This window comes from Lampetra fluviatilis, chromosome 22 (assembly GCF_964198595.1).
Source record: "Lampetra fluviatilis chromosome 22, kcLamFluv1.1, whole genome shotgun sequence".
NCBI classification, from domain to species: Eukaryota; Metazoa; Chordata; class Hyperoartia; order Petromyzontiformes; family Petromyzontidae; genus Lampetra; species Lampetra fluviatilis.
This window is the reverse complement of record NC_136296.1, coordinates 3775150-3788400: the sequence shown is the minus strand read 5'-3', so window position 1 is coordinate 3788400 and position 13251 is coordinate 3775150. Positions and strand designations below refer to the sequence as shown.

Here is a 13251-nt window from a genome sequence, read left to right as displayed (position 1 = left end):
GATATTGGAAAAAAGGTCCCATTATATGTCGTTGTCATTTTATTTAACAATTTTAATTCATAATTTATCTTGCATTCCTTTACCTACTGTGCGAATAAAATTGTTTCAACTTGCAGTTCAATCATTCCAAATTGATATCTATAAGACGTATGATACACATGCTGTCAGCTACACGATAAATAATTAAGCAAAAATTGCACTCATAGCCATCGTAGATTTTATTACTCCAGAGAACATTTTGCAAAGTACGAATTTAATGGTTAATCGGGATGGGTAATTGACGTGATTTATAACTTTAATCACTATTATTATGTTGTATTTTTATTATTTTATTATTTCCCTTCTACGTGATTTTACCGAAAGAACCAAGAAGATACTGTACTCTTGTTATGTCAGGAAATACTATATGAAAACAATTCAACGAGCAACAATTACCATGTAAGTTATATTTAGCAAAACGGATGATACAATTAATGTGGATTTTATATCTTACAATACATTGCCAAATTATTTTAAATGTTTGCAGTTTTCTGCTATGTTTATATATATATACTTTTAAATCAAAACTGAAAACGCATTTCGTTAGAACTGCTTTTTGCGTTTCGATTGTTGTCCATCTCCCGCGCCTCCAATTAGCACGGTTGGCTACGTATGGTGAGAAAGAAGTTCGCCATACATAGACAGTTATCAATCGCCACATACATTGTGTACAACATCTGTCGAGCAATACTTTGTATTTGTAAAAGCAGACGTGGGTTGTAGACAATTCACTATATTCGAGAATACAGTTGATTTTACATACACAGCAAAACTATTGGATTGCTGCTGACTGTTCCAGCAGATAACGTGGGGGACAAAGAGGAGACGGTGGGGTGGGTGATAGATGTGGAACCGGTGGGACAAAGAGGAGACGGTGGGGTGGGTGATAGATGTGGAACCGGTGGGACTAAGAGGAGACGGTGGGGTGGGTGATAGATGTGGAACCGGTGGGACTAAGAGGAGACGGTGGGGTGGGTGATAGATGTGGAACCGGTGGGACTAAGAGGAGACGGTGGGGTGGGTGATAGATGTGGAACCGGTGGGACTAAGAGGAGACGGTGGGTGGGTGATAGATGTGGAACCGGTGGGACTAAGAGGAGACGGTGGGGTGGGTGATAGATGTGGAACCGGTGGGACTAAGAGGAGACGGTGGGGTGGGTGATAGATGTGGAACCGGTGGGACTAAGAGGAGACGGTGGGGTGGGTGATAGATGTGGAACCGGTGGGACTAAGAGGAGACGGTGGGGTGGGTGATAGATGTGGAACCGGTGGGACTAAGAGGAGACGGTGGGGCTATGTGAACCTGTACACAGACCCGGGCTGCCCCCCCCCAAACCCCCGAGTATCCATTCACAAAGCACAACACCTGACGTTGGGCCTACGCGACAGACGCCTGCGACCGTGTCCAGGTGTGGCCAGCATGGAAGTGAGGAGCTCCCTTTCACAGAGCGAGCCACACGGCGACCCAGCACAGGCGGACCGCACCCTGTATCATCATGTTACTGACCCTGACTGCGTGATGGGTTGCGTGTACGGTGTCCCCATTCAGCACGCGACCTCACAACCTTCCCACTGGCGAGTCGAGTGGCTCTGCCACAGCTACACACGTGACACGATCTCGGAGGGTGCCTCTTGAGGAAGGCATCAAAAGCCATCGTGACAGCTGGCGGTGAGAATTACATGCTCCCTTCGGTTAAGTAGGGGCAATCTGTTCACTGATCATCACAGCCAAAACTTCATGCTGCAACCTTAGAAAAGTTATGATTGTCACGAACATTGTGCAACGGTGGGCGAGCAGTTTCTGCCAATAGGAAAACAACCACATACTTTTTCAACGTGGATATATTTTCAGCTCAAGGGTACTGAATGGACGAACGGCCAAGCGGGATATTAAATAAATGGCACAAGGTCGCTGTCAGGTGGAATGACAAATGTCAAAACATGAAGGGGACAACATAACTTGTGAGATTAAACATGGCATACACCTGTGGCTGGATGGCTCAGGAAGACACAATGGCCATGTCAGCCTCTTGTTATTAAGTTAGGTTATAAACTGCAATCAGTTGATATACTCAGCCCAATTAGGATTAACTGTAGGAAAGAAAAAGAAACGATCAGCTTTGAGGATTGATATTTATAAATGTCACACACGGTATGAAAAGTTGTTACCCACTCTTTGCAGGACATGAAATATGCAAGGTGACTTTAGAAGTAGTCATTTGATATCGTATTCTGAAGTTGTTCAGAATCAACATCAAAATTTGTATTTATACAGGAAGAATCCGATGAGCTGTAAAGCTCTTTTTCACAGATGCCCAGAAACGTATTTGCATCTAGTCATGACTACATTTGTAGATAAAGCTACATTATAACAGTAATTATTATGACGATAACAATGATGAAAAAGACAATGATGGTAGTGGTTGTAATACCGATCTTAACTATGATGAAGATCAGGGGGTTGGTGATGATGATAATGATGTAGGGATTATGATTGTGGTGTGCATGACAACGATGATGTTGGTGATGATGTTGGTGATAACAATGGCATTGATGTTTGCATATTGTGAATTACATGCAATACATTTATTATAGTAATAACAACTTTCCTCATGTCATTCAAAAAGCAGGCATCTGAAGAGTGCACGACTCATAAGTAGAAGTTTATGAGTTACCATCACGGTTGGGGGGAAATTAACTCAGCCCAGTATCCATCAGAGGTGGGACAAAGTCATTGTTATGCAAGTCCAAGTCGAGTCGCAAGTCATCAAATTCATGACTCGAGTCTGACTCGAGTCCAAGTCACATGACTCGAGTCCACATCTCATAGGTGGGACAAAGTCATTGTTATGCAAGTCCAAGTCGAGTCGCAAGTCATCAAATTCATGACTCGAGTCTGACTCGAGTCCAAGTCACATGACTCGAGTCCACATCTCATAGGTGGGACAAAGTCATTGTTATGCAAGTCCAAGTCGAGTCGCAAGTCATCAAATTCATGACTCGAGTCTGACTCGAGTCCAAGTCACATGACTCGAGTCCACATCTCATAGGTGGGACAAAGTCATTGTTATGCAAGTCCAAGTCGAGTCGCAAGTCATCAAATTCATGACTCGAGTCTGACTCGAGTCCAAGTCACATGACTCGAGTCCACATCTCATAGGTGGGACAAAGTCATTGTTATGCAAGTCCAAGTCGAGTCGCAAGTCATCAAATTCATGACTCGAGTCTGACTCGAGTCCAAGTCACATGACTCGAGTCCACATCTCATAGGTGGGACAAAGTCATTGTTATGCAAGTCCAAGTCGAGTCGCAAGTCATCAAATTCATGACTCGAGTCTGACTCGAGTCCAAGTCACATGACTCGAGTCCACACCTCTGGTATCCATCGATTGCCAATCACAGCGAGAGCCACCATTAACAGTTTGTGCTGCAGAGTGACTCGTCCCTACCATAGGAATGTGGACATTCGACACCTGGGATTTAATTGAATTATAAACGAACAAGCTGTAAACTAGTAAAATGGAATTTATTTGTCAACATGAAAATCAAGAGGGAAGAGTGAAAATGCCTCTTCTTACGGGAGCATTCGGCCATTTTGATAAACAGGGGAGCAATGGAGTGCTTTTACATAACGGTTTGATTTTTTTGTGATAGGCAATGGCATTAAAAATGAAGCTAAAGTGGCAATTTCCTTCGTGTGATGGGAGCTAAAACGTTTCGATTGCTTAATGAGTGTGGTGCAGCCTGAGAAACCAGGTGACCAGTCATATGAGGGCATTGTGAAAACCTTGCAAGCACTTTTTTGCCCCAAGCCACTCGTTATTGTAGAGCGATTCAGATTTCATAAACGTAACCAAGAGGAGTGTGAATCTATTGGCCAATATGTGACAGTGTTAAAGAGACTGACTGAACATTGTGAGTTTAATATAATTGAATGACACTATCCGTGATTGGCTAATGTGTGGCCTAAGAAGTGAGGCAATACAGAAGCGCCTACTCTCTGAAGATAAACTCACCCTACAAAAAACAGTGGAGGTGGAAGTATCCATGGAGCTAGCTGAAAAATAAGCACAGCAGCTGTAGGCGGCATCAAGAGTGTACAGTGTAGCGGCAGCACAGGATAAAGAGCACAGAGAAGTGTTACCGATGTGGAAAACAAGGTCATTACCCATCTGAATGTTGGGCAAAGGAGCTAACATGTCGTCATTGTAAAAAAAGAGTACACATTGAGCGAGCTTGTAAAGCCATGAGAGAGAGACCAGTTAAGGAAACCCATAAGGAAAGGTCGGGAAAAGGGAAAAAATATCTGCATGCTGTACAGCAGGATCAGTCAAGTGATAGTGACAGAGACTCTGAAGATGAGTTACTAAGCAAGGTATTAACAGTAATAGCCAATGAGGTAACGCCATTGTTGGAAGGACAGCCGATCAAGATGGAAATCGATACAGGAGCTGGGGAAATTTGATTTAAGAAAATACTAAACCATCTTTCCTGACACATGCAAAATTCATGTTGAAGACGTATGCTGGAGAGACCGTTTTCATCACTGGAAAAGCAGAGGTCCTGGAAGAATTAAACGGACAAAAAGATAAACTTCCCATCTACGTGGTAAAAGGAGACTATCCAGTGCTGATGTGCTAGCCTTGGTTGGAAAATGTTCGTCTGGACTGGATGAAGGTGAACATATTGGCATAAGAAGGAACAGGGTTGCCAGCTTTGTTGCATAGGCATGCCGCTATCTTTAAAGATGAACTGGGAAGTATGAAGGGGATTGCAGTGAAACTACAGCTCAAGCCAGACTCTCACCCCAATTACAGGAAGGCGAGAAACATTCCCTATGCTCTCAAACCAAAGGTGGATGCCGACTTACAACGGCTAGTCAAGATAGGAGTCCTGGATCCAGTTCCACATTGCGAGTAGGCAACACCTGTAGTTCCAGTGATAAAGTGTGATGGCTCTGTTCGCCTGTGTGGAGTTTTCAAAGTTATTGACTTAAACCAAGCCTACCTGCAGATGCATGTAGGTGAGGAGTCACAGAAGTACATCATGATCACTACCCACAGAGGACTCTTCAGATACCACCGCTTGCCTTTTGGTATTACTTTGGCACCCGCCCTGTTCCAGAGGGCCATGGATCAGTTTTTGAGTGGTCTTCCTGCGGTACAGTGTTACCTTGATAACATCCATGTCACAGGAAAAGATGAGGAAAAGATGATGAGGAACATCTGCAGAACTTAGAAAAGACTCTAGAAAGACTTGAAGTGTACGGTCTGCATGTTCCCAAAGAGAAATGTGACTTTTTCAAGCCTGCTGTGGATTACTTAGGCCATGTGATCGATGCTGAAGGTCTCCACACAGCCCCATCGAAGGTGACAGCCATTGCAGAGGCTCCTGTTCCCCAGCATGTCAGCTAGCTGTAGTCTTTCCTGGGTCTCCTGAACTATTATGGCAAATTTATTCCACAGCTGGTGACACAGCTGAAGCCTTTGCATAGGCTTTTTAAAGAGGGCAAACCAATGGTCATGAACCAGTGAGTGTGACCTTGCTTTCAAGAAGGCAAAGGCAGCGTTGATCAATGAGAAAGTGTTGACTCACTTCGACCCATCCTTGCCAATTCAACGGACGTGCGATGCCTCTCCATATTGAGTTGGGGCTGTTTTGTCGCACATCACACCTTCTGGAAAAGAAGGGCCCATCGCGTTCGCGTCAAGGACCCTGAGCAAAGCGGAGGTGAAATACCCGCAGATGGAAAAAGAAGCATTGGGAATTAACTTCAGAATCTAAAAGTTGTATTCCTACCTGTTCGGACGGAGATTCACCTTGCTGACGGACAATCGTCCTCTGGTCTGTACTCTGGAAAACCAACTCTTGCAGCGAGCAGACTGCAGCGTTGGGCACTCCTCCTGAGTGCTCACAACTATGACATCAAGTTTCAAAGGTCTGAAGAACACACCAACACTGATGGCTTGTCACGACTTCCTCTGCCTAACTGCCCTAAAAGTAGCAAATGGAAGGTTTTCTACTTCGATATGGTAGAGAACACACCTGTGACCGCTCAACAAATAAAAAAGGAAACAAAATGAGGTCCAACACTGTCCAGAGTGTTCGACCAAGTGATGAGAAGTGACCTGCCACGTGTCCCTGACACGCCACCTGATCTACTCCCTTACCTTTCTCGGGGAAAAGAGTTGACGGTGACTGCGGGATGCCTACTGTAGGGTATGCGTGTCATCATACCACCTTGACATTGTGGCATTGTCCAGATGAAAGAGTTAGCGTGTATATATTTATGGTGGCCGGGGCTAGACCAGGATATTGAAGCCACAGCCAGATCCTGCACTTCATGTCACATCAACAGAAAAACACCAAGCTTGGCCCCACTGCATCCTTGGGATTGGCCAGCGAGCCCGTGGCAGCGTGTTCACCTAAGTTTTGCAGGACCAGTGGAAGGAACGATGTTTCTGGTTGCCGTTGACACCCATTCAAAGTTGCCAGAGGTCTCAGTTATGTCCACCATAACATCGGAGACGACCTTCGAGATTCTGAGGGAGATGTTTGGACATCTAGGACTGTTTGAGCAGATAGTCATGGACAATGAGCCATCTTTTGCATCTAAATAAATGCAGAATTTTCTACAGAACAATGGAATCAAGCACATCCTCTCATGTCCTTATCATCCATCTACGAATGGACTTGCAGAGAGAATGGTTCAGACAATCAAACATGCTTTAAAAGCATCCACAAGGGAGGCACCACTGAAGCAGCGACTCGACACTTTCCTGCTCAAGTATCGCAACACTCCGCATGCGATAACTGGAACATCCCCTGCTTACCTACTCATGAAAAGACAGCTCCGGACTCGCCTTGATCTATTGAGACCAACACCCACCAAAACGTTGGTCCAAGACAAGCAGCAAGATCAAGTCAATGTACGAGCAAGGCAGTCTCAGGACAGACAGTTCTCTGTTCGAGATCCTGCCTATGCATGGAAGTACACCACTAAGCAAAAGTGGGTTCCTGCAACTGTTCTTCAAAAAACTGAACCTGTCTCATACAGAGTCAGCACCCAAGACAACCAGACCTAGAGGAGACATGTCGACCAGTTACTTCCTCGTGAACCTGCGGCTACAACCTCTGAAGTACATACGCCAGCATATACCTTCACAAGTGAGCTGAAACCCTACTGGAACATGTCAGCACCTACGCCAGCCCCTTCTACACCACTTCCAACGGAGACCACTCCTCCAAGTACACCTGCGGCTCAGCCTGAGTCTACATCTACACCTGAGCATGTTCCGGTGTTGCAGCGCAATCCACCCAAAGAAAGAAAACTTCCAGTACGTTATAGTTAGTGCTAACCCTGGAAGCGAGGGGCAGAATAATCCCTTTTGGTTTTAACAGAATTTTGAGGCTGTCTACCCTCTCTTCCAAGTTAGAGAAAGTTATTGTTTGTGTTAATGTGGACATTACCATTTAAGGAGGAAGATGTGTTATGTTTTGTTGTTTGGTCCCTAACGTTATGTCAAGCTTCACTAGGAGCCATAAAGGACCGCGGTCTCTGGGGTTTGGGGGGCACTTCCTGGAGTCGTTCAGTAAAGCACTCGTTCATGTTGAAGCTTCTCTGCCTCTGGTTTGATTAAGACGTGAGTCCGGATTTGCTCTGGAGGGTCAACACGACCTTTAAAGCGCAGCATGAGCATCGTTCAAATGTACTTCTGATGTTCGAAGGGCCGACGCTTCTTCTCGAGTTCCTTTGTTAGAGTTTAGCTATGAATATATACAAGAGACGCACAACGTCTCTTGCTTTTGTATCAGGCAGCTAAAGGGTACCCAGCGTTCCGAAACGTCCCAGTTGCGAAGGAGCCCTTTTACTGTCGTTGGCAAATGGTCGAAGTTGACGTCGGACCAGCCAGCTCTAGACGAGTGTGGTGCAGCATCATTTCCCCGAGCGAAAAAAAAAGAACGGCTCAAACCGCTCAATTGTGGAACTCAGTGTGCGCACGCCTTGCATTTAAACATCTTGAGGGCAAAGCCGCTGTGGATAAGGTTTGATCCAGTCTGGCAATTAACGCTCAAGGTTGTATCCTCATCCATCATATGCCGTCTGGGGCGAAATTCTCCGGAGCCAGAATTACAACGTTGATGCCAATTTAATTCACACCAGATGTCATTGACACTTTAATCGACCACTCCTGAAACAAACAATTTATTTTCTTATTAAATGGAAAAGTAACATTTACGTTCGAACTTATTTACCTGAAAAGTTGGCTTATTTTGATGCTTTATTTAATGGCTGCTCTAGTTTTGTTAACTTTAGAGCTCCCTCAATTAAATGATTACTGCTCCTGTGAAAATGCAACAAAGTTGAGAGGAGCTTTGCACCGAAGGCCCCATTGTACATGATTATGTAATTTAGATTACATTCAACTAAAATTGTGAGTAAAGACCAATACTCTGTGCCAACGAACTGAAATGTAATGCAACAGGGAATGGACTGGATTATTTTTCAGCAAAATAAAAACAAAATCCTGGGATAACATAAATCTAATTAAATAACCCGAACAAAACAACATTGTGCACAAGCCGTTCCCACCACTGTGACGCCGGGCAGATGCGTAAATTGTGCCATGCTTCTTGGTTCTTTCGGTAAAGTCACGTAGAAGGGAAATAATAAAATAATAAAAATAAAACATAATAAAATAATTCTCATGACGTTTCAGCCACAACGCAAGCAGCCGTCCTCAGGTGAAGAACAGGTCTGTTGAGAAGACAGTCTGAATGAAACACCCCAGACTTGGAGCGTCTATTTAAGCTGGGTTGGAGGGGGGGAGAGCGCCTTGACAAAATAATTTGCATATCAAGAGGAATGGTATAGTCTTGATGAGGGAATAATTTTGGGATGGATGGTGGTGGAAATCTGGTTTTAGGTAAGCATCCGTATGGGTGGCTTTCCTGTAGACAGAGTGGCTCATTGAACCATCAGGTCTCCTCTTAATTAGGACATCTAAAAAGGTTAGCTTGCCATCTTTTTCGACTTCCATGGTGAATCTGATGATACACCCAGCCATCAGATTCACCATGGAAGTCGAAGAAGATGGCAAGCTTATTGAAGAGTATATTTAGTATACTGATGATACTATGTAGTTTATACTTTAGTTGTTTACGTGTTGGTTTAGTTACTGCAGCTACATACTATTAACATTCCTTCCCTTTATTAATGCTACCCCTATCTCCTCCCTTTGATGCTGCTAATCCTGCATAATGCACGGGCATAATATGACTTTAAACCCCCCGCCCACCTCCTATGCATTTCACAAGTAGTACTAATCGCATATCTGCATTTCCCATAAATATGCTAAATTCCTCTTGATATGCAAATCCTTTTGTCACGGCGCTCTCCCCAACTCCAACCCAGCTTAAATAGACGCTCCAAAGTCTGGAGTGTTTCATTCAGACTCTGTCTTCTCGACAGACCTGTTCTTCACCTGAGGATGGCTGCTTGCGTTGTGGCCGAAACGTCGTGAGAATTATTTAATTATGTTTTATTTGTATTATTTTATTATTTCCCTTCTACATGACTTTACCGAAAGAACAAAGAAGATAAATCCCTGCAGTCACGAAAGCTTTAAATCGAAATTGTGCCATGCTGCGTAATGATCAGATTGGTGATGGCTACGCCGCTGCCTGTAATCCAGCACTGTAGAGGCAGCGAGGGCTGGTGGATAACCCCACGGAACTTCCTTCCTGTGGGCTGTCGAGGTCACCGTTATTCACAGTTGAGATGAGCGTTGGCATTAGCCAAGCTAATGGGCCCCAAAGTGTGGGAGTGGGGAATCCACACGTGTGGTTTCCAGGGGCAGGCTTTGCAGCAGTCAACACTGGTGACTATACAGCGATAATGAGGCGAGTTAGGTTGACACTGGTCCACAGTTTTGTTTGTCTCTGCATCACTCCTGCCTGTCAATCAGTCAAATTTGCTAAAGTTAATTTCGACGTTGACCTAAGACACGATGACCACAATGCACCTCTGCAGGAATTACTGATGATTTTTTGCATTTTGCACAAAGGCTGTGTGCTTCTTACACGTTTATGTGTGCTGCCGAAATTCTATTTTACGTGATTTTAGTTAGCTTCAAACATTTTAAAGTTATCCGGCATAACATAGTAAAGATAGTAAAAATACTGTCACTTGACATGAAATGTCTGCGTGAAATTATTTTTTCACTCTTTTTAATTTAGTTGTGTGTGTGATAAAAATAGTATTGACCGTTTCTCATCCTTATTTTATACTGTTAGATTGTATTTGTGAAGTGCCTTGCAACAATTTATTGTGAAGCACGCTATATCCAATAAAGATGTATTGATTGGAAAATACTGTAATGATGACAAAAAACCATCGCAGCAGAATTAAAGCACAGGCCCAAAAACCATGAGTGTCATTACGTTTATAAACACACACTGATTTACAAAAATCTAATTTCAGGTGTATGAGTAAATATCTTCTAGCAATGCAAGGCAATAATTAAATGGTGTACCCCTCCTCCACGTTTCCTCTATTTCCTTACTTAAGTTATTCCTCCCTCATCTTCCCTTCCCCGTACAAAGAGTTCATGTACCCTGCTCGCCATCTCCACTTGGGTGGGGCAGTGTGCCCAATCCCCTCCCTCATCTAAACCCAGGAGATACAGAGTTTCAGGACGTGTTTCCCGCGGAGTTTCTGTACCCCCGTTCCATGCACCGCGGTTCGTGCTCTGTACCACGCACTGCTTTTTGAATACAATAAAAACGACATGTAAAATATACTGCACTTTTTTACATGAATGAAAGCACACCTGAAAAAAAATCTCCGTAAGATCACAGCATGCATGTATGTATGCTGAACTTCTTTGCAGCGTACGTAGTCAACTGTGCTAATCAAAAGATGACTCAGTGGGCGAACTCCTGAAGAAGGGGCGCTGAGGCAACACTGCCGACATCCTGGGATTCGAATGTCTGGCACCCGTCCATGAATAAACCAGCTTCTCAAGTGCAGCAATTTCCTTCACCAATACATGAACACATATTTTGTTTTACTTTGGCATTGGCTGTCTATAAGACATATATACACAAGATGTAAATGTACCCGTGCAGAGTGCACGTGTGCTTGTAGTTAGGAGACAAAGGCCATTATCGTGTGGCGGGTGTGAGGGTCCATATTTGCCAAACTCGAAAATTACTCGCAAATTATTCAATTAGCATCATACATATTGTAGCCCCGTCTGGCAGACTAATAATGCCCCTGGCCACTCTGGCAAATGAGACCATCTTAACCTCTTGAGCTCTCATCTAGTTAAACAAGATAATCTTGAAACTTGAACATCCGTATGCTAGAGCCATTGGCCGTTGGAGAGTTTTAAAAGATCCCGAAGCATGGGTTTAGGTCTCTGCCTTGATCACCGGTCCTGCGGTGCCACTCCAATGACACGCACAACCCACCCATCGTAACCTCCACATCTTCATTACATCGACAGTGTATTCCTTGCCCGTTATATACAACACTCACAAGCTGTCTTCTTGGTTCTTTTGGGAAAGTCACGTAGAATGGAAATAATAAAATAATAATAATAAAACATAATAAAATAATTCTCACGACGTTTCGGCCACAACGCAAGCAGCCGTCCTTCCCCCCTCCATCCCAGCTTAAATAGTCGCTTCAAGCCTGGGGTGTGTCATTCAGACTCTGTCTTCTCGACAGACCTGTTCTCCACCTGAGAACGGCTGCTTGCGTTGTGGCCGAAACGTCGTGAGAATTATTTTATTATGTTTTATTTTTATTATTTTATTATTTCCATTCTACGTGACTTTACCGAAAGAACCAAGAAGATGAATCCCTGCAGTCACGAAAGCTTTAAATCGAAACTCACAAGCTGCTTCACCCAATCTTAAATAATCATATTCTCAGTGATCGGTGTTGGTGTTTGGCGCAGACGCAGGTGTGTGTTCTTTCATATTATTAAGTAGCAAAACAGGAGGAACTGCAACACAGACTGTGGTTCATTGGACCATGCAGTTACGTGGTATGAACGCACAATCAGTTCCATAGAATTAACGCTCATGCAGCGACTGTATGTAAGTATGTTGAATTTCGTTTGCATTATAAGCAGCCAACTGTGCTCATCGGTGGTACGGGGGATGCACAACAAACTAAACACAAAAAGCAGTTCTAAGGAAATGCGTTTTCAATCTAGATAAAAAAAATGTTTATCATCCGGCTAAGTGGCTCAGCGGGAGAGCGAGCGACTTGCAATCAAAATGTTACGAGTTCGAGTCCTGGGTCGGGGGTTGACTCAGACCATTGACCCCTCTGGGTGTCAATATGACGAATAACACTGCATGGTCAAGTCAACGGTGGTTGTCCTATGGATGGACTCGCCCCTGCCACATCAATGTGGAAGTCCCACCACAGTCTCAGCGGTGTAAACAGGAGATGAGCATTTCAAAAGCTCGTTCCCACATGAAATCACTTCGACTTCTTTTGACTTTGAGTGATGTTGCTCAGTCTTACCTAGGTATTGGAGACTGAATCCCTTGCGCCGGTGATTTCCATCAGACGTGAAGTGCAATCGCAGCCAGTTCTTATTGCTGATGAGTGGAGCAGGTAGATCCATGCCCGTTAACCTGTAAAGAAATACAATTGAATGACACTTGGAGTTAATGTAAGTTACGAGTTAACGTTTTAGAAATTCACTTCAAGAAATCAATGCATCAGCTCGACTGATCTTATATGGATACGAATTAATGGCGTCCATGTTGCCTTGATGATGGTGTGAGTTGTTTATAAAAGGTGGACACGAAAACATGGAACAGGTGGGCCACTGCGAAAAGGATACCTCAGCGTGATTGTGGTCATGAAACACCTTACTCTGCGCTCCTTTAACGGAAGAACAGCAAAACTCAGCGCATGGATGAACTCATAATTATTCTTTCACGATCAATACAATGAGTTGGTGTAACTAAACTAAACTCTCCTGAAGCCCTCTTGTGGCGAGCAGACCTCAACATCGGTATTCATTCATCTTCTGAACATATATACGCAATTAGTCATGGTGAATTGGTTATAAATCACACGGAGGTGATTTACGTTAAAGCAATGGTAAGAAGTAAACAAAATATCACTACATTTTTCATTTCTCAATCTCACCACATTCCTAATTTCTCAGTGTCACCACATTG

At 43.9% G+C, this 13251-nt stretch overlaps 1 protein-coding gene across 4 annotated transcripts in view; it reads right to left on the bottom strand.

Annotated features, from left to right (window-relative positions):
• The window catches only part of LOC144938460 (CUB and sushi domain-containing protein 3-like), a 683443-nt gene that overhangs the window by 400665 nt on the left and 269527 nt on the right, over positions 1-13251 (bottom strand). For all 4 annotated transcript variants that reach the window (XM_078866283.1, XM_078866284.1, XM_078866285.1 and 1 more), the window contains one exon: positions 12584-12696. In XM_078866283.1, the coding sequence (XP_078722409.1) occupies positions 12584-12696 (113 nt within the window). The remainder of the gene's footprint in view (positions 1-12583; positions 12697-13251) is intronic.